General features: G+C 41.5%; 1 protein-coding gene and 1 long non-coding RNA gene across 3 annotated transcripts; one reads left to right on the plus strand and one right to left on the minus strand.

Annotated features, from left to right (window-relative positions):
• Positions 1-4,704: 4,704 nt before the first annotated feature.
• Positions 4,705-27,519, plus strand: LOC5507304. Of its 2 annotated transcripts, XM_048734448.1 has the most exons (6): positions 4,707-5,866; positions 9,361-9,466; positions 10,086-10,205; positions 20,404-20,582; positions 21,095-21,446; positions 24,932-27,519. In XM_048734448.1, the coding sequence occupies exons 1-6, from the start codon at positions 5,486-5,488 to the stop codon at positions 24,973-24,975; spliced, it is 1,182 nt and encodes a 393-aa protein (XP_048590405.1). In that variant the 5' UTR covers positions 4,707-5,485; the 3' UTR covers positions 24,976-27,519. The 2 variants fall into 2 exon arrangements, with proteins under 2 accessions (XP_048590404.1, XP_048590405.1); XM_048734447.1 differs by lacking the exon at positions 24,932-27,519 and having other exon boundaries at positions 4,705-5,866; positions 21,095-21,715.
• Positions 7,404-7,796, minus strand: LOC125573727. The gene is made up of 2 exons (XR_007314195.1): positions 7,693-7,796; positions 7,404-7,529 (listed from the first exon to the last, which is right to left on the minus strand). It is a non-coding gene; the product is annotated as an uncharacterized LOC125573727 (long non-coding RNA).

Raw genomic sequence — 27,519 nt, forward strand, 5'->3', positions numbered from 1 at the left:
TGATCAGTGATAGCCGGTATTAGGACACTTGAGATACCGTGCTCTAGAGGCCCTAAAAGGTCTTCTATATCCGGTAGTGTGCGAAGGAAGTAAGTCCATCGGTGGCGTAGACAAAACATTTATTTTCCCAAGGACACAAAATATCATGGGTCCAAGTCTCTGTTGGTACATGTTCAAGAGGTAAATAGCCTTTAGTGGTTTTTCTTCGTTTTGCTAAGGGTTGTTAGGACTGTACAGAATTCATTCCTGGGAATCTTTTCCTGTTGTGGTTTAGTAAAGAAAAAAACATTACATTTAACATAACACTTGACCAGGATAGTAAGGTTTGATAATGGGTCCGTATTTTGAAGGAGCTCGTGCGAGGACTTTAGAAGCGGCCAATTATTACTGGGCCAGAGTATGGGCCATCAGCAATCAAAATTTCCAAAATCTGGGGCATTAATTTTTTTACCCCTGTTCGCATACAAGCCTATAAACTTTACCACCCCTTCCCCCTTTCCTAAAAAAAATAATGTTCGGCCCCAAATGTTTCTGATAATATTTATTTGGTCATTGTACCAATCAGCACTTCAGATGAATTCCAAATTAGTGTAATTATTAATGGACATCCTGGAATGATAGAATAAGAAATGCGGTATTTTTTAGGGTCTTAAAACATTAGATAATGTAGACAATTAATACTATGCTGCAAATTTATTGTGAAAGGTATTTCTAAAGGCTGTAAATTTTTCTTAGTGTGGTATATTTTGGGGTTTTCATCATGGTCTTCCGACGGTGATCGATACCCTTTTTTACTCCCCTGCACCCCCTCCTTCCACCCAACATGCTACGTTCAGATTCTCGGACTTGAAAAAAAAAAATCAATCATAAAGCAGCACATAAACGTTTTTCATTCACGACTAGTCGTGAATTTTTATTTTAAAAACATTCCCAAATTCACTATAAAATATTTTTAAAAGAGATTTATCACTATCACACTATCAGTTTCAAATGTATGTTACAAACTATTTTTATTTTTTTAACAAAGTACAATACCACGGAACAAGATTTCAACCTCGTATTATTTTGAAAATTGGTTTTGATTTTGTGCCTTTTTTAAAGGTAGAAAAAATAATGATATTGACCTAACCAGCCTTCATCAGGTAATATGAATACAAATGGAAATGCCCAGTGAGATGTCATATCCCCTGCGGGCCATGGACCTGAACCCGGGTGGAAGCTCCGATCTATAATCAACTAAATTATTCCCTTGCCTAATGTCAAGCCTTTTTTTAGTTTTCAATCTATTTCACTAATAAATATTATCTGTTTTATTATTGATTATTTTAATTATTGTTATTTGATTGTTTTATTTACGAAGGGCCAAAATTTTGTGTTACCCTCTTATAACGTTACTACTACCTGACGTCACTAAAATGCCGAGGGGTGCCTTGTGGCGGCGTCTGCTGCGTGGTTGTTCGAGGGTGCGTTGTTTGAGGCGATATAGGTGAGTGTTCGTTATTCTATTGAGCTTGCCGTCCCCCTTGTCGTCACTATTATGAGGTCATCACGTCCCTGGGTGAAATACTGGGTCTGTTTCAAGCCCTAGGCTGCATAGCGCTGCTCAGCCAGAGACGGGAAACGCGATCCGGCTAGTGTGACTTTCCAACCATCGGAGCAGCGGTTGCAGTGCTGCTAGAGTAAGAAGTACCTGATCCCTTGCTTTGAACAGTTGGGGCGGAGGCATGTATGTCACATTGAGTCGAAGATTTTCCCACCCTGGCTAATGGCGGCCACGATTGTCACTTTGGATGCTTGGAATGTGTCCTCTAGGGCTTGTGAGCCATCAGGTCGCGAAGCTGGGCGTAGCTGATACCTGGTTCACCAGCCCGAACCAGCTCCTGACTTCGGTAGTGCTGGTAGGCGATAGATAGTCACTAATGGTGTCAAGATACTTGAGTAGGGGCTCGATTGAAGTGTCCGAGATCCGGAATCGTGAGAAGTCCACACTCTGCCCGGCGAACTGGAATTGTTAAGGGTTAAGGACAATTCCTGATGGTCCGACGCTGATGGTGAAATATATGGTCTTCCACCAGTGCTCCGTAAGGTAGTGGATCGTGTCATCCACACGGTGCTCTTTCCGTTCAACCTCTGCTAGCACAGCGTCGGACCGGCAGTTGTAACCATCCCCCGATGATAGAAAATCTTGTGGAGCTCTGGTGTACCGCCAACGTCCAAACGGCATGATAAACGAAGTGAGATGGCGGTCAGACTCGCGCAAGGGTACACTGGTACCCGTTCCAGAAGTCCGTTACGGTTTTTCACCTGTCTTGAAAAACGCCGGTACACATCTTCCTTCTACCATTGCCGCAACTATAGTCCCTATACTAGAGGATTGCTTGAAACATGTCCTTGTTTAATTAATGCACCTATGGCAGCATTGAACTCACGGTAAAAAAAATCCATCCATCCCTAGCTCAAATATTCCAGCTCTCAATTCAGTTTTCCAGCTCTCTATTCAGTTTTCTACAGTTTTCTGGAGATTTGTCAAAGTCAATGCTTTTCTTTCCGAATTGCAATCGCATTCCTTGGTCCTCTTCTCTTAAAGACTCCTTTACAAAGTTTGATACTAGCTTCCATCTTGCCGGGATTCGAGGTGGAAAATGGTGAATTGCTTCAACCGTTGTAGCGAGCCCCCTTCCGTTTAAATTAAATCCTTCATCCTGTACGAGTTCGAGTGTAAGCAAATAAAGCCTGAATTTAGGCTGAATTAAAGTTCATGGTTTTAGAGAGTTTATTTTGCCTTTATTCCACATCACTTAAATGCCTATTGTTTTTTTAAATGTCCTTTTCGCCGATGTTAGCCAACTGCCTGCTATGTAACACCATTTGAGGCTGCCCAGCTATGTTTGAAAAAAGTAATGTAAAGTAAAAGTTATGCCGGGAGTCAAAGTACTAATAATAGAACTATGAAATTGTAACGAGTGTCTATCACAAGGAAGCGTAGAGTGCGAGCAGTGTAAACACGGTAAAAAGTGACACAGTTTTCATTGTTTTGGATAATTGTGGCTTTAATTTCTAATCACTCAATTGATTAATAAATGTATACAAATTGTTTCAGAGATCACAGGAAGTAAAATTAAAACCTAGAAATGATAAGATATCCTCAGAAGAGAAGCGTGATTTTCTCTCCAATTACCCAAAGCAATTGGATGCCCGTACGAATTGTTTAGTCTAGTAGAGTAGTCTTTTGTCTGTGCAGCATCCTTTTAAGGCATTGCGTCCAAATTAAAGTCAACTGTTCGTTGTCCGAGCCCCCAATTCTGTGGATTGAAATCGCCGCTTGAAAGGGAGAAAAGAAATCCGCTGCAGGACGTATTGTGCTGGAGAGCATGCAGGAAAAGAACAACCGATTGCTTCTGTTGAATCCCCAATGGACGGCCCACGACTCTGCGTAAATTTATTTTCCTTCCACCGGTGTAAAAAATACCGGTGCTGAAATACTTCGGGGTTTTTTTTACAAGCCAGCAGGGAATCTCATCGAAGGTACACGGACAATTCCTTAGGCATGGTATGATCAAGCATGCAGTCAAAGATGCTATAGATGTCCTTGAAGAGATGAACGCAGATGGAAAGGACCGACTTTCCGATATAGACGATGACCTTGAATAGCGTTTATGCGAAATATACATGAAAACAGTAAAGGGAAGCTCTCATCTTATGGATTCCTTCAGGTAAGTAGCCATGCATAGATCTAATTTACCGAGAGCCCCAATTATCTTTTCAGTTATATTATGTCTAACTACAAAAGTAAGCAATCGTTAAAAAATATATGTCCTTAGCTTGGTAACTCGCACTGTAACTACATTATTACCTGGATCCAACATTTTTCCAAGATAAGGTAGACTATTTCTATTTAAGTTATTTCCTGTAATTTCCTCTGATTTGAGGTCAGTAGGTCATACTTTGATGGCATTGACCCTCCCTAGCCTTCTGGAATTTTGAAATCCATTAGTTGGTAAGTTTGTATTCTTATGTTTCGTTACATGGGAAAAGGATAAACAAACCATATTATCAAGTATTTATTCTCTAAGAGCAATCAATATTTATTACACATGTCCATGAGACTTTCTATTTACAAATATTTATGACATGTAAAATATATAATTTAATATAATTGCAATAAATATTCTTAATACATACATGTATTTTAATAATGGTAATATTTCTCAAGATATGTTAAAAATTGTAAAATGTCATATAGGTGTGGCAAATAGCCAATCTGAAAAATTCCAAGATGTGAAAATGCCATTTTGAAATTCTGAGAATGCCAGATCTTGCTTTTCTTTAGATCTAAGAACAAGCTTTGTTTTTCCAAAGTATCAGAGAATTCAGGGTACGTTTACCATTTTGAAAGAAAATTGATATTTCTAGGGACCAAGAGCTTGTATTGTTAGCACCCTTAATTAAAGGTCCCTGGAAATTAGTCAATAGATATGCTGTTTTACAGATGGATTAATTGTTCCTAATAATGACAATGGGATAACGTTGTCAAAAATGTGAAATTCCTTGACCCGCCGAATGGCCCACTACTCATGAATTCGAAGCTATGCAATGGCTTTTGTTTCATTCACCTCTTGTGATGAAAACTGACCCCATGAAAGCAAAAAGGTGGTATATTAAGTCCCACTTGCCTGCTACTTATCATGTCTGCAATATTTAACCCTTAATCTGCCATAACACTAGTGTTAGGGAAGAGTAGATCTAAGATACCACAATGATGGTCTCCTTATCTGAAATAGAGTCAGTATACATAGAGAATACAAAGCGTACAGCTCCATCAGGGGTAATACCTATGAGCCCCTTCAATGTAGTTGTAAATGACGTGAAGATGGTACTTGAACCTTGATTTTAATGCAATCAATTATAACATGGCATGTGGGATAGAGAGTTGTAAACATATCAGGCAAATACTTTTGGCCACTGCTATGAGTTAGCCAGATTGGCTGCATCCCAAGCAAAAAAGTATAGATAATTTGCCCAGGTTATGTTTCTACTAACTGTGGTCTCACTCAAAAAGTCGATAAGAATGAAAAATATAATTTTTTTCACCAAGATGCAATTTTCTCTTGCAAGCGAACGAAGAAAAGAAAAACCTTCATGTTTATTCGAAACCAAAATACGAAGGATTAAAAGATAGGGAAAAATTTACCGGAAGATTACTAGTTAAGGGGTAAAAAATTGTAAGCCGGCGTTTGCCACCCAAAAAGTAAAGTGATCTCTTAGCCCAAGTATGCTGTAAAAAGTATCTCACCTGAGAAACACTTTCTTCTGAAATGCTGTTTAGATAGCGCGTTCTTCTGAAATGCTGTTTAGTTGCCGTGTAAAAATTTAAGCAAACGCTTTGCATCGAGGACAATTTTTATTTTTCTCCGCTCGAGTCATGAAATGTTTGGCACGATAATTTTGCGAGCAAAGCAAAGCAATTATATGCGCCCATTTACCCATGAATAATTTAGGTGGTGTTAAAAGGGTTCACCGAATGGGTTTTTATACATTGTTGAGAGGAAAGATGTTCGTGTTTTTTCTTTTTGTCGTTATTTACCAAACTCTTCTTTCCCAAGCCAGGGAGTTTGAGTTCGCAAATTACCTCCGGATGCCTAGCCTCAGGTTTAATTCCTCTGCACCATCAAATATCGTCAATGTAACATCATTGGAAAACTGTGTTTTTGAATGCGTTGGCACGGAAGGCTGCAAAGCTGCTAATGTTGGTAAAATGAAAAATGCTGAAAATAAATTTCCATGTGAACTCTTCACCACAATCAGCCTATACAATCAACCGAGCCTGGTGAACGATGAGAATTTCGATGTCATAAAATTTGCTATGGTAAGTTAGAAGAACTAATTGAAAAATTAGTAGAAAACTACTTCACAGTTTGCACTTCTGATGTAGAACTTGAGTCATAACTTCTTTTTTTTTTGTTTATATATAATATATATCGATAAGATAAAATATGCTAGAAAATTTTATCAGTGATTCAAATTTTAAATAGCCGTCTTATCAAGAGCTACGACTTTAAAAGCAAACATCTGTCTGGCAACGGGATACTTTAAAACTATCGGCTTTAAGCTACCTTAAAGCGTACGCGCGACTTTATTTAGAACGGAGTTAATGAAAATTGAAAATAGCTGAAATCGTCTAAGAATAGAAAAATCTCAAATAAATTGCAAACATAAGTAATATAAAATATTGTTAAGATAAAAATTACAGAAAAACATTATTAATGATAAAAAAAATATTTAATATCGTCTGGTCAATAAAAGCAAACAAATGTCTCCCAACTATTTAAACTACCAGTTACAGTTATTCAAATCGTCTATGAATAGAAAAATCGCAAAACTTTATCAGGGAAATAAATTGCTAACAGCAGGGCCTCGCAGAGCTCAACAGACTAACAAAGTATCTCTTTGGCGACCGTTTTAGATAAGCACTGCTTGCCTTGTCTCCCGCAAGAAATTCTAGTGTTGGGGAATTCAAAAACAAACGAATACTGGAACCCTGGCTTTTAAAAAGGCAATATTCTTCTATCGTACGTAATTCTGTTTCTGCGATGGAATTGATTAAACTATATTACTATATTGCTGTTATTATTGTTTTTAAGTGCACCAGTCCCTTAAATTCAACTGAGGAGTTCCAAATACGAAATTTCAAAATCGCCCAAAATTGGTTTAAAGTTAGCCCCTGGTTCTCTTATCATGGTAAAAAAGTTTGAGTTACATACAATAAATATTTTTCGAGAAAAACTGAATTTACGATTTTGCCTATAAAATCGCCGATTTGGGGGCATTTTTCACCTTGCGTAAAAAATCGCAAAATATTCTTTAAATATATGCGGAATTAAAAATAGCGATACAGATCCTTAGAAAGGAGTTGATAAGGTATAAATCGAGTGGTTTCTTCACTTTTTCCGACAAAAAAAGGATATTTTATTGCTGTCTAAACATGTCAATAAAAAATGTAGACTTGAATAATAGTCTAAATTAGGGGCTTATAAAACCAATGGTACATGGATTTTCGCAGAAATTTTGCACTTTGAGCAAAGATTGGTGTTATTTCTTTCGATTCAGCAGATAAAAAATTGGGGGAATCAAATTCCCGAATTGTTGTTGTTTGTCCGTCGCTACGACGAGGACCATCGTGTTCAATTTTTCATTTTCACCGTCATCCTGAGCGGGACTAAGGACGCTTGTGGGTGCGCAGATGGCTAATAAGGCCAATCTGTGCACGGAAAAGCCTGGGGCACTGAGGGCATGGTATTGTTGCAGCTTTGGGATCTTGAGACTTTCTGGCGGCTCTACGCTCCTGATGATATAATGATGAAGCCGAACCCCATGTCAAGCTCAAATAACACGCGATTTTCTTGACAGCCGTCTTTATTAGATACACATACCTGTTTGTACGGGAGACATATCACAGAAAATAAACTCTATCCTTGCTGTATACTAATTTTAGATGCTGTATAATAGTCTTGGTTCATCCTTGGAAGTTACTGCAAGTCAATAAAGACATTACAATGAAAAATATTTGCTATTTTGTACAGACTTCAGTTCAGAACGCCTGCCGGAATGGCAAACTTTGAAGGATTTGTTTGGGTTTTAAAGTTTCTTTACGCTTCATTGAAGTAAAAGATATTCAAGCACATCAGTTCTTACCTTCTGTCAAGAGGTTTCTAGGGAAAAGGCCGATTTGTAAGATTGAGTTCAATGTAAAGGTCAAGTACTTGAACACGAGTCAGGTTTCAAATGACAACAACTGATTAGCCGTCTGCCACACAGCATCCATCATCAACCTATGAGAAATTGGAGCCTCTTCTCAGATAAAGAGCTCGACACCTTTGAGAAACTCTGCTGTATCTGACTATACAGGGATACCACATGTTGCTGTCCCGTCCAGCTGAATCGGGATATGGAAGCGTGGGTATGTAAACCACAGGGCCTAACACCGGCGAGTAGGTTGTTATACAGATATAATTTTCCTTACCCTCCAGGTTCATCTTTAAGAAGGAGTGTTGGCCGTTATCTACCTCTTTGCTCAGTGTTTAGCTTTGGTAGGCGATCAGCAAGGAGTACTTCCATTTCAGTGTGACTGAAGACCTCTTTCTCGGTAGATTGGATCAGGGAGAGTTCATTAGTTGTTACGTGGGAGTTTTGCCGTGTAGCTTATGCTGGCGCTGGATGTCATAGAGTGCTGCGTTGTACAGGTTCTCTGTAGGCTGAAGGGCTTGATTGTTGGCTTTTCGTCGACTGAATAGAAAGTCTTAAATCAAGTTGTCATGGTGAGTTTTCTATAGCTACAAAAGGTTTGAGACCTCGCGAAATAGAAGAATAATTGTGAAAAGCCTTGACAATCTCTGCAGCTTCCTGGAGACAGGAACTGCTGATCATCACGGAGCGCGTGCAGCCTCTTTGAAGGTGGAGTATATAGTGCCATCTGGTAGTGATCACTTCTCACCGGTAACGTGATGAAGGAGAAGACCGAGGAAATACCTCTTCACAGGGTGCGCGCTGTACATCCTCTCTTCCAATCTTCCCGCCATGCACCCGTTTTCTTCGGTGCCACGAGCGGTCACTGCTATTCCAGGTGTACTGCTCCAGAAACATCAGAGAAATCAACATCATTGGCGTGAAACCACACTGTTAGTGTGGTGTCCCGGTTGCGGCTAAGAGCATCGTTCACAGTATCCTCTACTTGAAAGTAAACTATTTGCTGGTCAGGAAGATGAAGACCGAGCATGTGGAAACGTATAATACGCAATACACCCTCAGCGGCAGATATAAAACTGGCTTCAAGAAACTTAAAATGATTTATTTAGTACAAATTGTGAAGTTTTGATTACCACAGGGGGACGGTGGATCATGTAGCATGTGACGGTGGTGTGCAACAGAGAGGAGAGGGGTCTGGTAACTCAAACGCAAACAAATTTGTCGTAGTCGCCTAGGTTATTAGGCTTGTCTTGATGCAGCATAACCATCTCTAACCATCAGCTGGTAGGCGTATTAATCTATGGCAATAACATTTCGGTTATGAGAAGGATCTTGGGATGTTAAGGTGCTAGGCTGGCTCTCCGTATGGAAATATGAGGACATAATGTACAGGGTCGCTGACAGCGTGTGTTTCCGAAACGTTTGAGTCCCCCTTCCTGTTTGTGGAGCACAAGGCTGATGACGTTATATGCAACTGCTCAGCAAATCAGCCGCTTATAATAGTTATTATTACTTCACTATAGATTGTTTTTGAGTGTAGATTCTAGTACCAGTATTTAAGCTTATCATATTCTGTATTCTGGTTGGAAGATCACTCGTCCGTTCTTTTTATTTTAGTGTTACCCCGAGTATCCATGTGAAAATGGGGGAATATGTTTAGCTATCACCGACGGACCAAGATGTATCTGCCCCATCGGATTTACTGGGAGCTCCTGTGAGAACGGTAAGCAAAAACATTTATTAGATCAACAAAACCTTCGCACAGCCGCGATGTACGAATAAGCGCTCACAAGAAATTTTGAAAGTGTGAAATGAGCTAGCTATTGAGGCGAGCGAATTAAGCGCCTGAAGTGATCCCTGTTGTTTTTTGACCTGTCAAATTATCAAAGCAGAGTTATTTTAAGTTTATTAACATTCTGTTGATAAGTTCTTTCTCCGTGAGTTCTGTCTTCGAGTGTGGAGCGGTGCAATATGGGAATTCAGCTGAACTGCATTTCAGTCACTAATAACGGGTCTTTGCACACTTCTACTCGCAAAGTGCTAATGGTCCGCTTTCCTCTTCTATTTACTGATTATTTTATAAGAAAAATCCATTTTTACTGCTATATCTCTGAAATGCAGTTCAGTCGAATCCACTTATTGCCCTGCTCCGGACTCCGACTCCACACCCAGCCCTTCGGAGAATCCGGTTGGCTAGGTAAGGTGTTTGTATCCCAATTAATTTGATTCATACACAAAAGAATGTAAACCTTTTAAGAACCTCGTCTTTTTTGTATATTTTAAATCGTAATCCCTCTTCAGTCGCATTATTTTAAATCTTTTTTCTTTTGTTCTATTAAAAGTATCACGTGATTGTTCAGCTATACGAGCCAGCGGTGTTACGGTCAGTGGCGTGTACGACATCGACCCAGAAGGTCTCGGGCGCATAAAAGTGTACTGTGACATGACGATTGATGGTGGAGGTAGGTAGTGTACTGCGACATGACGATTGATGGTGGAGGTAGGTAATGTACTGCGACATGACGATTGATGATGGAGGTGGGCTCTTACCATTATTCGTAGGCTCTCTAAACATAGACAGAAAGATTAGTTTATCTGCGTAAAATTACGTGTATATATATATATCATATATCATATATATATATATATATATATATCATATATCATATATCATATATCATATATCCCATCTATATAGTAGTTCCTGCAGACCATCACCAGTTTCCGAAATCAAAACTAAGTCATCCGCATATAACATACAGTTAATTTTAGTATCACCTATTACATGTCCAGCCCCTGAGTTTGCCAAAATTTCAGGCAAATCACTAGAAAAATGATTTAAGAGTGTCGGACTCATCATACAACCTTGCTATAACTCCGACAGAACAACTGAAACGCTCCGTGATTGTGTCTCTAAGTTTAACAGAAGCATTGTCATTACTGTACATAGATCGGAGCACTTCATATCTCTTGGGATACTATCGAAAGCTTTTTGAAAGTCCACAAATCATGTAAAAAGCATATTCTTTTTTTCTTTGGTTTATTCCTAACTACTCTATCTATAATGGCCTTTAGAACAAATACGCTGTTAATTGTTGAATATTCCTTTCTAAAGGCTCCTTGCTATTTTTTATGTATCCGTTTTGCTCTGAATAATTATACAATCTGGTGTTAAGAATGGATGTTAATGATTTGGTCTAGTTATTGACATCAGTGTGTTCCCCTTTTTTTAAAATATTGGTATTATAAAGCCCAAGTTCCACCCTTGTGGAAAACTGCTTAATGTAAGAATTGGTGTCTTTTCCATATTTTAATAACTCATTCAGGATATTATCATGTCCCGGCGCTTTATTATTTTTTTTAAATTTCCTATTGCAGTTTCCACTTCCTCGGGTGCTATGTCCGAATCTAAAGGGCCATTGACTGCGTCGACATTTCTTGGTATTACTCGGTTTGTTTCTGCGTTGTCATTCAGCTCCTTAAAATGCGAATAAAATGTGTCTAATTCGACTGGACATTCTTTAGCGACCGCCAGAGCTTCTTGCTTTCTTTAAAATCTAAGTTACGTATTTTGGACTACGTGTTGTTGTATTTCTTGAGTCTGCATAATTTCCTAAACTTTTTTTTCTTTTTAAAAAGTTTCTGCCTTAATTTGGAAAAATCATAGGAGCTACGTACTCTTCTCCCCATCGATTTTAGGTTTTCTTTTTCCTTTCTGCATTTCTTATCAAATCAGGCTTTGTTTATTTATTTTTTTAGTTTTTTTGTTTCCGGCTCTTCTGATATTTAAATCCCGCTTTTTCACTTATCTTAATAAGCAAATTTGTAAAGTCGCCCGTGATACGGCTCGACGCGTTGGGTCCGTTCGTATTGTAAGTATCGAATAAATTATCCAGTTTAGATCAACTCTGAAGAGTTAAGAATGGTGCAAACATTTTCTTTGGCATTCTTGGAAAAGTAAACGAGCGTGGGATGCATGTCTGTGTGACAGCGTTGTCATTTTCGGCCTCTTAGCAAGTTTGAGGTGATATGTGATGTGACAGTGATCAGAAACGAGGGAGCAATGAGTGGACGTTTAATAATTGGAGTTTTGGGAGGATCTGCTTACTACATATAACATAATCCACCAGACTGCATCCAATGTATTGAAAACAAGTCATTTTGCCAGTCAAATCACCAATCGTTCTTCCGTTTGCTATTCTTAGCTTGCTTTCACTGCATAATTCAATCAAATCTTTTTCTCTGCTATCCGTGCAGTTTTTATCTTCCGGAATTTCATATTCGTAGTCATCAGTCAAAAATCTTTTATCGTCAAAAATAATTTGTTCAGTCATTCCCTTGTTTTTGCATTTAAATCACCCTCGGCCGAGAATTTCATAATTTCCTCCTCTAGGTCAGATATGTTATCTTCGTTGTTAGCCTGTTCAAACGAACGAGGGCTAAAATAAACTTTGCCCAGGTAGAAATCCATTTCTATACCGAAAAAAGTTCTTTTAAGCTTACACCAAATCACATTTTTGCTTTTACTTGGTATATACACAACTTCTTTTATTCTTTTATTCTTTTGTTTATATAGAGTGCTATCCTTCCCGAATATTTTTCCCCGTCTTTTGTCTTGTTTTCATGAAATGCTTAAATGAATCGATTGCTAGATCAGACTCTTGGTTATCGTGTGTCTCAACAACTACAAATATGTCGTGTTGTTTTATTATTTCAATTATATATATTGACTTTAACTTATTTCCCAACTCCTTATTTTTATGTCCGTGAATATTTTAACGTGCCTATTCGTAGCGAATCCGACAAAGCCGTATTACTCGTTAGTGAACCTGGCATATTTGAAGTTGTTAGCCTTCAAATGCATTCCTAAAAAGCTCTGAAATTGCCCTGAGGGCTTCATTTAACTGTTGCATTGGGTTAACTAGTTAATGAACCTAGCATATTTGACGTGTCAGCCTTCGAATACATTGCTAAAAAGCTCTGAAATTTCCCTGAGGGCTTGATTTAACTGTTGCATTGGGTTTACATTAATTTTACTATACTGACCATACTGGGGTGGCGGTGACTCCCTCCCTGTGTTTTGATCTGTTTCTTGTCGAAGCCCGTGGTTACCGTATTGATTGGCCACTCCTTCCTCTGCCTGTCCTCCCATCTGACCCAGCTGGTTGATGCTCATCTTCGCGCCGTGGAACGGTGTTGTGGAAGTGCTCTGTGGAACTTGTCGCCCTGAGTACACGTGAGCATCTCTTTTGCTGTGATGTCGACGCATTCCTTCTTCCTGGATGGAATGTACCCGTGGGTACCCCCACTTGTAACTTGAGCCTTCGCGACTGTATTCCCCTTGTCTCCACGGGCGTCCGCCACGGCTTGTGCCTCGACCTAGCAACCTGGGAATCTGCTTTTTCAGACTTGCTACCAGTGTTTGACGCATTAGTGTCAATTTTTCCGTTTCTGTCAAGACATACACTTCTGTTGTCCACGTACAGGTTGTTTTGTGATCTTTTGCACATTCTTGCAGAGGCTCCATTTATTACATCAATCAGGTCATTTTGCGCGGTGTCGCGTAAATTGTAAGTCAGACCAGAAACAACAATCTTGCTCTCCGGCCACGCAGCTCTGCATAGCTAGATTTCCTCCGTTGAGATCCTACCAATGTCGTTTGTTCCCGTGTGTACAATAACATTTCAAATTGTCCCGATTCTGCTCCCATTGATCTCAGATGATCAAGCATTTCTCTACAACCTTCTCTTATGTATTGCTTGTTGACATAATGGTCAGGCGCAAACCTGCGTTGAATTATGCCTCTAAAAATTGAATCCGATAGCATGAGTATTCCCTGTGATGTAGGTGGATTACCGGGTCCTTCGGTTGACATCGGTTGGTTTTCTTCGGGTACCCGATTTTCTTGTTCTCTCCCCGCATCAGATGCTGCGGAACGGTCAGTTTCAATATCATCTCGCGTTATCTGACGCCGCTTTGAATGTGTTTCCAGGACAGACAGGTTTTCAGGATGGGATTGCGGATTCGCTGAGCTTTTTAAATCTGCGTCCGTTTCGCCCTCATCCTCTGTTTCATCATCTGGTGATTCCTTCAGTTTCGCCACTTTTGTTAGCCTAGCTCTGAATATTTTGAGGTCTGTTTTTAACTCTTGTATTCCATTGCTTTGCCTGGACTGCGATTTCTTTACGTGCTGGAGCTCTGGAAGGACTTTTTCCTCTATTGTTGATTCCATTCTTCGATCTTCTTAGTATTTCTTTCTTAGCGTTTTTGTGTTGGCACTCAAGATCTTTTATAAATATGCATTGCCTTACTAAAGTCCGCGAAACATAGCCTTACGGCAAAGTTCCCCTTATCTAAGGCTTCTAACACTAAATGGAGAAGGTAGACAAGGGCTTGGTCGGTACTTTTCCCAGCAACTGCAAACTGCTCGATGTCAAGTTTCTCAAGAATGGTATTAGGGAGAATGCGGGAGAGGTGAAGCCTTCAAGAATCTTGGCGACTTTGTCAAGTTCCTCAAGAATGGTAGGGAGGATCCGGGAGAGGGTGAAGCTTTCAAGTATCTTGGCGACTTGGTCAAGTTCCTCAAGAAAGGTAGGGAGGATGCGGGAGAGGGTGAAGCTTTCAAGTATCTTGGCGACTTGGTCAAGTTCCTCAAGAAAGGTAGGGAGGATGCGGGAGAGGGTGAAGCCTTCAAGTATCTTGGCGACTTGGTCAAGTTCCTCAAGAAAGGTAGGGAGGATGCGGGAGAGGGTGAAGCTTTCAAGTATCTTGGCGACTTGGTCAAGTCTCTCAAGAATGGTAGGGAGGATGCGGGAGAGGGTGAAGCTTTCAAGTATCTTGGCGACTTGGTCAAGTTCCTCAAGAATGGTAGGGAGGATCCGGGAGAGGGTGAAGCCTTCAAGTATCTTGGCGACTTGGTCAAGTTCCTCAAGAATGGTAGAGAGGATGCGGGAGAGGGTGAAGCTTTCAAGTATCTTGGCGACTTGGTCAAGTTCCTCAAGAATGGTATGGAGGATCCGGGAGAGGGTGAAGCCTTCAAGTATCTTGGCGACTTGGTCAAGTTCCTCAAGAAAGGTAGGGAGGATGCGGGAGAGGGTGAAGCTTTCAAGTATCTTGGCGACTTGGTCAAGTCTCTCAAGAATGGTAGGAAGGATGCGGGAGAGGGTGAAGCTTTCAAGTATCTTGGCGACTTGGTCAAGTTCCTCAAGAAAGGTAGGGAGGATGCGGGAGAGGGTGAAACTTTCAAGTATCTTGGCGACTTGGTCAAGTTCCTCAAGAAAGGTAGGGAGGATGCGGGAGAGGGTGAAGCCTTCAAGTATCTTGGCGACTTGGTCAAGTTCCTCAAGAAAGGTAGGGAGGATGCGGGAGAGGGTGAAGCTTTCAAGTATCTTGGCGACTTGGTCAAGTTCCTCAAGAATGGTATGGAGGATCCGGGAGAGGGTGAAGCCTTCAAGTATCTTGGCGACTTGGTCACGTTCCTCAAGAATGGTAGGGAGGATGCGGGAGAGGGTGAAGCCTTCAAGTATCTTGGCGACTTGGTCACGTTCCTCAAGAATGGTAGGGAGGATGCGGGAGAGGGTGAAGCCTTCAAGTATCTTGGCGACTTGGTCAAGTTCCTCAAGAATGGTAGGGAGGATGCGGGAGAGGGTGAAGCCTTCAAGTATCTTGGCGACTTGGTCAAGTTCCTCAAGAATGGTAGGGAGGATCCGGGAGAGGGTGAAGCCTTCAAGTATCTTGGCGACTTGGTCAAGTTCCTCAAGAATGGTAGGGAGGATCCGGGAGAGGGTGAAGCCTTCAAGTATCTTGGCGACTTGGTCAAGTTCCTCAAGAATGGTAGGGAGGATGCGGGAGAGGGTGAAGCCTACAAGTGTCTTGGCGACTTGGTCAAGTCTCTCAAGAATGATAGGGAGGATGCGGGAGAGGGTGAAGCCTTCAAGTATCTTGGCGACTTGGTCACGTTCCTCAAGAATGGTAGGGAGGATGCGGGAGAGGGTGAAGCTTTCAAGTATCTTGGCGACTTGGTCAAGTTCCTCAAGAATGGTAGGGAGGATGCGGGAGAGGGTGAAGCCTTCAAGTATCTTGGCGACTTGGTCACGTTCCTCAAGAATGGTAGGGAGGATGCGGGAGAGGGTGAAGCCTTCAAGTAGCTTGGCGACTTGGTCAAGTCTCTCAAGAATGGTAGGGAGGATGCGGGAGAGGGTGAAGCTTTCAAGTATCTTGGCGACTTGGTCAAGTTCCTCAAGAATGGTAGGGAGGATCCGGGAGAGGGTGAAGCTTTCAAGTATCTTGGCGACTTGGTCACGTTCCTCAAGAATGGTAGGGAGGATGCGGGAGAGGGTGAAGCCTTCAAGTAGCTTGGCGACTTGGTCAAGTCTCTCAAGAATGGTAGGGAGGATGCGGGAGAGGGTGAAGCTTTCAAGTATCTTGGCGACTTGGTCAAGTTCCTCAAGAATGGTAGGGAGGATCCGGGAGAGGGTGAAGCTTTCAAGTATCTTGGCGACTTGGTCAAGTCTCTCAAGAATGGTAGGGAGGATGCGGGAGAGGGTGAAGCTTTCAAGTATCTTGGCGACTTGGTCAAGTCTCTCAAGAATGGTAGGCAGGATGCGGGAGAGGGTGAAGCTTTCAAGTATCTTGGCGACTTGGTCAAGTCTCTCAAGAATGGTGGGGAGGATGCGGGAGAGGGTGAAGCTTTCAAGTATCTTGGCGACTTGGTCAAGTCTCTCAAGAATGGTAGGGAGGATGCGGGAGAGGGTGAAGCTTTCAAGTATCTTGGCGACTTTGTCAAGTCTCTCAAGAATGGTAGGGAGGATGCGGGAGAGGGTGAAGCTTTCAAGTATCTTGGCGACTTGGTCAAGTCTCTCAAGAATGGTAGGGAGGATCCGGGAGAGGGTGAAGCTTTCAAGTATCTTGGCGACTTGGTCCCGTCCCTCAAGAATGGTAGGGAGGATGCGGGAGAGGGTGAAGCTTTCAAGTATCTTGGCGACTTGGTCAAGTCTCTCAAGAATGGTAGGGAGGATGCGGGAGAGGGTGAAGCTTTCAAGTATCTTGGCGACTTGGTCAAGTCTCTCAAGAATGGTAGGGAGGATGCGGGAGAGGGTGAAGCTTTCAAGTATCTTGGCGACTTGGTCAAGTCTCTCAAGAATGGTAGGGAGGATCCGGGAGAGGGTGAAGCTTTCAAGTATCTTGGCGACTTGGTCAAGTCTCTCAAGAATGGTAGGGAGGATGCGGGAAAGGGTGAAGCCTTTAAGTATCTTGGCGACTTGGTCAAGTCTCTCAAGAATGGTAGGGAGGATGCGGGAAAGGGTGAAGCCTTTAAGTATCTTGGCGACTTGGCAGTTAAGACTTATAGGACGAATGTCTTCCTCTTTCTTCTTCGGCGGAGACTGTTTGGAGAGAGGGCGGACGATCGTAGACCTTAGAAGGGGAGGGAGGTAACATTCGCGGAGTGACGCATTGTAGATGTCAGCCATGGCGGGCGCAAGTTCGAATGCGAAATCTTTCAGGATAGTGCTTGGAATTTCGTCAGGTCCCGGGGCTTTCTTGGTTTTCTCCTGGCGCAAGGCCGAATACGCCTCCCCACTAGTAACTAGTAGATGGCTAGGAACTTCCATAAGACAAATGCTCTCAATATCTGCTGGTTCAAGCGGGGGAAAATAGAATGAATGGATGCCTACGACACTTTTAACAGATTAAAGTCCCTTTAGGCTTTGGACTTTGGTCTAGTAAAATACTCTTTCACACTGCTGGACTAATTGCTGGACCTTGTTTCGCCATAGCTTAAATAGATGAGAGTCCTTTCCGTACTGCGCCGCAAGGTATTTTTGTCTTTTCCTCTTTGCCGCTTTAATCGAGTTATTCATCCCAGGCTTGTCAGTTTGGTGAATTTTAAATGATTTCAGAGGGAGAAAGCGGTCAACTGCGTCTAAGAGTCTTTGATGGAAGTACACAAATTTCTCGGCGTATGATTTTTAGCGAAAAGAGACCGTCCCAGGAGAATGACAGAAGCCACAGACCAAACTCCCTCATACATCTGTCACGCGAGTCACGACGAGTTAGCGTTCTTTTCAAGCCCACAGGGTTAGAGGCACGCAATTGTATAAACACGCAGTAATGGTCGCTCGTACCTATCTGTCTGGGGACTGGTAGCAACTTAGAATGGTTTGTTAGGCACCAGTCCAATACCTCTGTGTCACGCATCTAAACCGTGACAGTCTGCGAAAACTCATACGTGCGTTAGATATGGGTGTCGGAAATTTTAGTGGATCTAGGATTAAAGTCCCCGAGATCACAACTAAACTTTCCCGGTGGTCACGGAGGTATGGGTCCACAACAACCTAAAAGTGATTGTACAATTAATTTTTGTCCGCGGCCGTGGCGTGCGGAGGGTGGTAAATGACCCCAACCAGGATTACTGATATCCTACGTGGAAGGCGAAGAGGTCTTAAGTGAAGCCATAGTGACTCCGTTACCGCTCCACAAGACTCAAAATTAGTCAGACGCTTACACGGGATTTTCCAATTAATATAAGCAGCGACACCTCCTGCGTGAGTTGGACGATCGTTCCGAAACAAGATGTAATCACGTATATTCACTGCAGAATCGGCGACCTTTTCCGACAGCCATGGCTCAGTGACACAAATAACATCAGTGTTGTTGATATTAGCTACACACTCCAACTCGTCCTCCTTGGGCGCCGATGAGCGCACGTTGCATACAAGAAAGGACGGAGAAGACGCCGGGTTCCGATGCCTTGTAGTTGGAGAGGGCTTGTTTGTCAGGTCGACAGAAATCAGGTTATGCAAATAGGAGGAGCGGTCCTATCGGGATCGGTTGAGATTTCACGGATCTTTTCTTGACACTCCTACCAGAGCGCTTTCCTCTGTACTTGAATATGCCGTTACAGCGAAGGGCAGTAAAACACGATCGATCGAACGTCTGATTGTAGTTTTGACGTAGCGACATCAGTTTTGTCCTCAAGTATTGATAGAACGGGATTTGCAAATTACCGGAATTGCCAGCGTGGGTCCGTAAATTCTGTGTAGGTCTTGAAGATTCAATGCCGGGGGGCAGGGGTTTAACGAAATATTCGGAAAAATCGTTAAGTCGATGGGAGGATCGTATCCCGAACAATTTTGGTTGTGATTCCGCGTTTCGACCACTTATTCGCAGGAAGAGATGAAGAATGGAAGCCATTGATCGTGAGGCACTTTTTACGGACTGCAACTTGGCCGATAATATTGGCCAGACTTGTACTCCATGACGGCCAGAACCGTACATATGATGTAGCACTAGTTTACGCATCTCGACATTCATAAAAATCGCCACTGTAGGTGATTAGTGAAAGTGCCAACGCCGTTTTGAAGAGAGCACTAAAATCCATGGCCGCCATGCTAGGCGTCTGTGCAGATGACACGAAGATGACACTCGGGCTGCCGAGGTATCAACACCCCCAATTTATTTCCATCTTTTCTATTTTCTCAAATACGAACTGTCTCCTATGGACGTTAACATTAAAATTAATCTAAATTTGCCAAAGTCTTGGAAGGAATTACTTTATGAAATCCTTGTTTAAGCAGGTAGTCAACTCGATCCCAAGCTGTTTTCATTGAACTGAAAATCAACTACCCATGCGTTATTATTTTTTGCTTTCACACCATTCTCGCATTGTTTTCGCGGATTTCTAAAGGGTTCTACCTAGTTCTATCATGCGCGAGCTTGACTTGGTTTGCGTTAACAAATATCTTTCCAGCTCGTTGGGTGGCTTTTTGGCTAATTAGCCTCAAAAGGTGTCAAATAACAGCTTATACAAGTGCTGTAAAATGTGACGATATTTAGTGTAGGAACGCCAGTCCTATATAGTAGTACTAGAAAACAGGGGCGCTTGTTACCTTTCTTAATTATCTTACTCACGTGGCTATTCCAAGTTAGGTCACATTCGATATAAATACACCTAAGATCTTGGCATTATCTACGACTAACAAACAAGCATTGTTAACAGATAGTGTTGATCTTAAAGTCAATACAAAGTTTCTTACACTTGTCTACATTCAAAGAGGGACTTGCGCTAAGAGATCACGTGACTGTTTGGGTGGCAAACTAGCGCGCGCTCAGCCTTTTAGCGGCAAAAAACAGCAACTTATTCAGCGCTTACGAAAATAAACCAGATTTTTTTTTCAGAAATTGTTTAGTTATATTTTAAGATTTTATTTTTTCGTCGTTTTCTGGTGTAACGGGCGCAGTCATTTCTGTTTTTTTTTTTGTTTGATAATTTTGTTTTGAATTTGTCACTCAAAAAGGTGACTCTGTAGACCACGTTACTAATGAGTTACCAGAATCTTGCTACAGTCGTATTGTCAACGTACTTCCAGGTAGATATCCCTGGCACTCGCAGATTGCTAGTCATTAAAAGGAATAGCCAAGGCCCTAATTTGGTGCCCTGGGGGACCCTTGCAAGGACCAGACCCCACTCCGAGAAATAGTCTGATGATAGTTTGACACGTTGCGATTAGCCAGAAAATCGATGATCCAGTGTGCTACTGCTCGAGGGTGAGAATCTTCTCAACAAGAAGGTTATCATCAATAAGATCAAATGCCTTCCTATTATCGAACAGAACCTTCAGTATTTTCTCATATCAAATGTGCGCTGTTCTTCCGCCACAGGCTGGACCATGGTCTTCAAGGTCGAGTCTGGTGCATCGGCACCGGGTGCAGCTAATCTTTGGGTTGAATCTCAAGTACAACGCGAGAATGACACAGAAGTGCTGACCGTTATCAAGACAACGTCAGAACACTACAAGAACAGGATCGTCAACAATTGGGAGACATTCGACCCCAAAGAGGTAACGATGGTAGATCGGGGGGGGGGGGGGGGGTAAGTCGAGTCCAAAGCCATTCTGTCTTAGGGGGACACAGGCTGCTTGAAAATTAAATTTCGTACTCACCAATAAAGGAAGGGTTGTAGCTGAGAGATATATGAGAGCTTACTGCCTTAGATCTCACACAATATGTAGTATATTATATGTTGGGGCACCCTTTTTTCTTTTCTTTTTTTACTTGTTTTACTTATTGTATTTTCCATACTTGATGTGTTTTTTAACATGTAGAAAAAAATACGAAAAGGACATTCTCCGCACCCTTGATGTGTTCATCTTTTAAATACTTTGTTCAGTATCCTGTATATATTTTATAAATACAAATAGCCCAAATAGTTTGTTTGTGAACCGTCTGTATATATTTTATACAAACAAAACTACATTTACATTCACAAGTTGGTTCACAAAGCCTTTGATTTAGTTCTTGGTTAGATTTAATTCAAAGTGTGCTATATTTAAAGTTTTTCTTGTTTGCTCAGGTTCTCATGGTTGTGTACAAAAATGGCGTCCCAGACCTCCAGCTAAGGTTTAACGCGAAGGGAAGTGACCGCGTGAATTGGTACGAGAAGACGAGGCTTCTCAGCTCTCCCTGGACAGACCTCATGTCCGGGTCGGCATCCGTGATCGAATTTAACCTGGTTGGTTGGTGCAATCCAGTTCACCCAAGAAGATGTCGCATGTTTTACACTATGAGTCAAACGGGTGGCTGTCCCACTGACACTGGATGGCTCATGGTGACCGAAAAAGGCTGCTCCGAGTATGAGACAGACAAACCCTATAATACGATACTATACAGTATGAAAGTCAGCTTGAAAGTCAGTTTCGCCGCCGGTAGGTCTACTGTATTCATTTCACCCTATATGTTACCTATCGTCCTCGTGTCCTGTGCCGAGGGAAGAATACCAGGAAACAGTTGGTAATTGTGTATAAGAAGGACGAGAGGGGAGGAAGGATGATGTATCGGGAAAAAGTTTATATTCAACACAAGATGTCGTGCAGTGGCTTCTTTGCAGAATTGTAATAGACGGGTTTATCCAGGGTATTGTTTAACCCATTGACCCCTAAACCGCCCTCACCGGCCGTGCGAATGACCCATAGCCCAAATAAAACATATATTAAATAATGATGATAATATATATCAATTGCCTAAGTTCGCACTTAATAAATTCAAACAAAAACAAATTTAAAGTCTTTTTAAAAGAGACCAACTTGTTTGGAGGGCCTGGCTTGGAAGGCATTCAAACCTCGACAAAATAGACTTTAAGATGCGCTAAGACGGTTGAACGTGTATAGAGGGCCTGTTTGCATGTACGATCAACCGAGGGTACAGGGTATGTCTTTCGAAGAAGCACGCACACACGCACGCGCCCAAACGCACGCACGCACAGACACACGCGCGCGCACGCACACATACACAACACACTCGCACGCAGGGGGGTCATAACCAAATATGTCTATAATTGTTTTGAACTTCCGAATCGAATCTGAAAAAACAGAAGTGGTTGTGTGCAACTTCTTAATTGAATATTAGATAAAACTTGATTGTAGCTTTACATATATAGTACCCTTTCGGTATCCTGTATCTGTACAGTAACTCTACAGTAAATGTAAAAGAAATACAAGAGAACTCGAGCCCCTATCCATATGGAATTTCCAATCTCTTGTGTGTTCTGGGTGGAGGGAAAGGAAGGGGGGGGGGGGTGAACACCTATCTGAAATTTCTGGATGGTACACCATGCTCTTCGGACCATGGCACCTAGGGTGTGGGGGGTAGTGAGTGTGTTGAAGGGGGTGGGTGGGTGTGCTGATGGGGGTGGGTGGGTGTGTTGATGGGGGTAGGTAGGTGTGTTGATGGAGGTAGTGGGTGTGTTGATGGGGGTGGGTGGGTGTGTTGATGTGGGTGTGTGGAGGGGGTGGTAGGTGTGTTGATGGGGGTAGTGGGTGTGTTGATGGAGGGGGGTGGATGAGTATAGGAGCAGTACTAATAAGGAATGTGAAAAGGTGTATGAATATATAAAATTTTGATCTGATAACAACATACATTTCACTTTTTTCAAAGGGAGGGAACAAGGTATAATACTGCTTTTAAAACTTCAGAAAGTAATTTTAATTTCACCATCAAAGAGTAATAATAAAAGATAAAGGTTTAAAAAAAGGGTTAGGGTTTGATAACAAAATGGTTAGGGTTTAAATAAAAGGTCTAACTATAAGGTTTAACTAACTGTTAATATTTTAAAACCATGCATGGAATTTGTAAAGAATCTATAACACTATATATTTCTTACTAACAGAATTCGTCATCACATCCCGACAGGCCTAACCCTTTTATTTTCAAAACCAAAACCAGTTTATTAATAATCCCTAACCATTTTTATGCTAAAATCACTATAACATCTAATAAAAACTATTAAAACATCACTACAATGTTAGTATATATTTAATATGAGTTTCAATATGGGTGTATAGATAATCACCATCAAACATGTTCAATTATAAAACATAAACGATAAACTCTTCAAAACATACAAATGAAGCAGGTAATGATTACAATGCGTAAGTCACTCTTTTGCATTATCAGCATCATGAGCTGCTGCATCTGTTGGGCCTGCTGTTGGGCCTGCTGTTGGGCCTGCTGTTGGGCCTGCTGTTGGGCCTGCTGTTGGGCCTGCTGTTGGGTGTGTTGCTGCTTCTCTTCTTGACGAAGGGCCATTTCCTGCTTTTTTAATTCAGCATCTTTCCGTTTTCTTCCTTTCTTCTATCTGATCTTAGTGGGGTACCTTTATCATCGGAACTGTTTCCACCCTGTGCCTAAGTTTTTATTGCAAAATCTCGACTGCCATTGCCTTCTTGCTCTCACTTTGCTCTTTCGTATTCGTCTTGGCCAATGCAGAATCAATCCTGTACTGCTGTATCTAGTTCATCTAACTCTTCTTATAGGGTATTGTTCTCAGTAAGGCCTCTTGATGCTCTGCCCCACTCCCCCTCCTCTCTTCGCATTTTTGCCCTCTACTCTTTTAGTAACCTTGGAAAACGTTCCCTAACACTCCTCTCGTCCGAGGGGTGGGCGCTTTTTCAATATGATATGACCGCGCACCCTCCCCCCCCCCCCCCCCCCCCCACCGGCCTTGGGTCTTATCCCGGCCTGGGGTCTTATCCCGGCCTGGGGTCTTATCCCGGCCTGGGGTCTTATCCCGGCCTGGGGTCTTATCCCGGCCTTGGGTCTTATCCCGGCCTTGGGTCTTATCCCGGCCTGGGGTCTTATCCCGGCCTGGAGTCTTATCCCGACCTGGGGTCTTATCCCGACCTGGAGTCTTATCCCGACCTGGGGTCTTATCCCGGCCTAGGGTCTTATTCCGGCCTAGAGTTTTATATCGGCCTCGGGTCTTATATCGGCCTCGGGTCTTATCCCGGTTAAGTTGATCAATAATTAAATTCGTCATTATCCAAGCAACAGAGGCCGTCCGTATCTGAATGCATCTTTTCTTCGAAAAAAAAAAACCATTGGACGCTTGATGTTTTGACCGCCTTAAAGTGACCTCCTCTAGGTACCAGGAACGCCTCGCAATATGACAAACACTAAACGCTGCAATACTAGGTCGAGTGAACTTATCACGACAAATATAGCTCCAACATAGATAGGTAATGCTGTCAGTAATGACCATGATGATAAGATGGTCAGTGATAATAGCCCTTTATTCCGGTTTGTACAAGCACTAGAGAACATTGCACATTTATTTTATGCCGATATTTGTGAGTTGATATTTGTAGTATATTTTGATAATTTGTTACTGGTATAGAAATGTAATTCAGGTTATTAAACATATAACAGCAACATCATGGGGCAGAAACGGTAGACATAGGGGTTATGTAAATTTATGCTTATTCAATTATCCGCATGCGACAGAGGGTGAAATTTAAAAAAATACAAAGAAAAGCGCTCAAAGCGGCTCTCCTAGGTTGACTAAAAATTTTGATTAGTTAAATGTCAATCTTTAATATGTATGTAGACATTTTGTCAAAAGATTAACAACTCGACCTGCAGCCTTCTTTGAAGATAGGGTACTTTTGGAGTTCTCTTGTGTGGAGCTAATTTTCAAGACGCTCTCTTAATAAATAATAGAAAAACATTTGAACGACGGTTTTTAGAAGATGCCTCCTTGAATCAAATTGCGAAGTCGCGAAATTTTAAGACTAAGATAGAAAGGCAGCAATATAGACACTACAAATGATAATTAAATAGCACGTTTTTGCCTTTTGTCGCCTCTTGTGATACTAATGTTATTATCTTTACCTAATCGAGTCCTTTTTGTTTTCAGAAAACCCGTTGATTGGCGATGTACTTTTGGTGTTTGTCCGCTGACCCGAAGCATATAGGTTTTTGCGATATCTTATGTTGTGTGTATGGTACATTATGTAACGTTTTGTTATTATGTTAGTTTATTGATTTTGTGTAGCGTTACGTTACGTAAGTTTTGTTACCTCACTTTATTTCATAAAAAATGTTATTATGTTATGTAACATATGTTATTGATGTGCTGTTACATTACGTTAAGTTTAGTTATGTTACGGTATATCATGATACATTATGTTACGTTACAATATGTTATACCTTGCTTTGTTGTATATTGTTACGTTACGCTATCTTTTGCTATGTCAAGTCATGTTATGTTATGTTGTTATGTTATGTTGTTATGTTATGTTATGTAACATGTGTTATTGATTTTGATATTATTGATACATTATGTTACGTTACGTTATGTTATACCTTGCTTTGTTGTATATTGTTACGTTACGCTATCTTTTGCTATGTCAAGTCATGTTATGTTATGTTGTTATGTTATGTTATGTAACATGTGTTATTGATTTTGATATTATTGATACATTATGTTACGTTACGTTATGTTATGCCTTGCTTTGTTGTATATTGTTACGTTACGCTATCTTTTGCTATGTCAAGTCATGTTATGTTATGTTGTTATGTTATGTTATTATGTTATGTTATGTTATGTTATGTTATGTATAATTTTTCGCGGCCAGTTTTTAATCTGGGATATTGACTAGCCTTTTAGCTAAGGCTGGCATGTTCTATACTTTTGGTTCTAGAGATTTTTTGACATGCTCATATGAAATAATCTCCCTCCCTTTTATGGGCTGGTTCTTACTAGGAAGCAAGCGCAGACACAAGCGCAACACAAGTGAGAATCATTCAAATACAAGCGCAAGCACAAGAGAATCTAGCCAGCCAGAGCCAGAATGTCGAGCGCAAAGAGAGTCCCAGGTCTGGACTTACGAGAATCAAGCAGTTGCGTTATCTTTGGGCTTGCTCTTACGTATGCTCTTACGTATGAAAATCGGAAAATTGCGTGCGTTGCGCTTGCGTCCTTGTGAAAACCGGTCTTATGTCATGTGCTTTTTATCCAGGGAGCGGTTCCGACGGTCCAGTAGGTCGATACTTTTTAAAGGCCGTATGTCATTAAGCTGTATTTTTAGATAACCATACCTCGGTCGCAAAATAAGGGACCTCTTTGCCCAGTTTGGCTTAAGGTCGGCTTTGTAAATTGAAAATTCAGGATCCGCCACTTGCCTTTCTGGAGTTTTATCATGTATCGAACTTTACTCCCTATAGATTATTATTAGAAAGAGGTAATGGGGGACTAATTTTACTCCCTATAGATTAGTATTAGAAATAGGTAATGGTGGACTTGTTAAATTTAGCGCGAAAGCGAGGCTTTGGCAGTTGGCATCACCTACTTTCAAGTCGATAAGATAAACTTTATCATCCTGCTAAAGGAGGCTTGAAATGTGATAACAAGCACAAAACAAACAACTGACGACTTGCCCATTTCTCGCTTTCGCACCAGGTTCCACAGGGTCCCCATCATCTGTAAGACGGCTAATTGCACTTTGAAAAAAACTGCACAGCAATAGGCGACTTGCACTTCGGAATCACGTGACTTTTTGGGCGGGAAACTCGCTCGCGCTACAAAGACAAGAACAAACAAACGACGCCCATGCCCATTTCTGTGTCTATTTTGGCGCGGAGTTTGCCACTCAAAACGTCACGTGATTTCTTAGTATATGTCGCCTATTGCATTTTGAAAAGACTGGGTTTTTTTTTGCAAAATTCATGTGATGAATTGGTTTCAATTTTGTATATAGTACTGGACTCGTTTCTAAGCTACCAGCTGACTGAGAAACAAAATACGTTAGACAAGTTGATAAACTGTCTCAATAATCAATGATTATTGACCTATTTTGGCCGTTTGTTTAAATAGTAATGCATGCAATAGTATAAACTATGTACATTTTATAGCCAAATTCGTTGTTGCGCGACCTGCCAGAATTCAAAATTCCTTCTTTCGTTTGGGAATAGCGCGTAGTCAATCAAACCAAACAATCAAAACCAGACAAACCGCCCCCAAAGCTTGTGTCTGACTACGCGCTATTCTCGAGACATGGATTTTGGATTCGCCGAGGTCGCGCAACAAAGAATTTGGCTGTAACTTTGCAGCACTATTGTTGATATAAGGAATTTGACAACTTCTGAAATGAGAATGCAGAATGGAAATAAGAATGATATTGTTTTAGCGAAGTGAAATTTAAGGGAGCTCTACACACGTAGTACGGCAGTAAGGACCAATGCGATGAGCAATGACGGAATGCTAGCACCGTCTTATCAAGCAGTTCGCAATTGTTGCCGAGCTACACGTGTGATATAAGACTCTGTTAGCGTTCCGTGGCTACTGGTGCTAGTGTGTGTAAAGCTTGTCTGTTAAGTTCACTTCTTTTTTGACTCGCATGCCGTGGACTCATAATGTCCCCCGTGGACATTTTTGTGCACATTTCATGTTATCAAGCATACTACCGCTGTAAAGATTGCATTAAAAATGTTTCTGAGCAAAAA

Source organism: Nematostella vectensis, chromosome 11 (assembly GCF_932526225.1).
Source record: "Nematostella vectensis chromosome 11, jaNemVect1.1, whole genome shotgun sequence".
Taxonomy (NCBI): Eukaryota; Metazoa; Cnidaria; class Anthozoa; order Actiniaria; family Edwardsiidae; genus Nematostella; species Nematostella vectensis.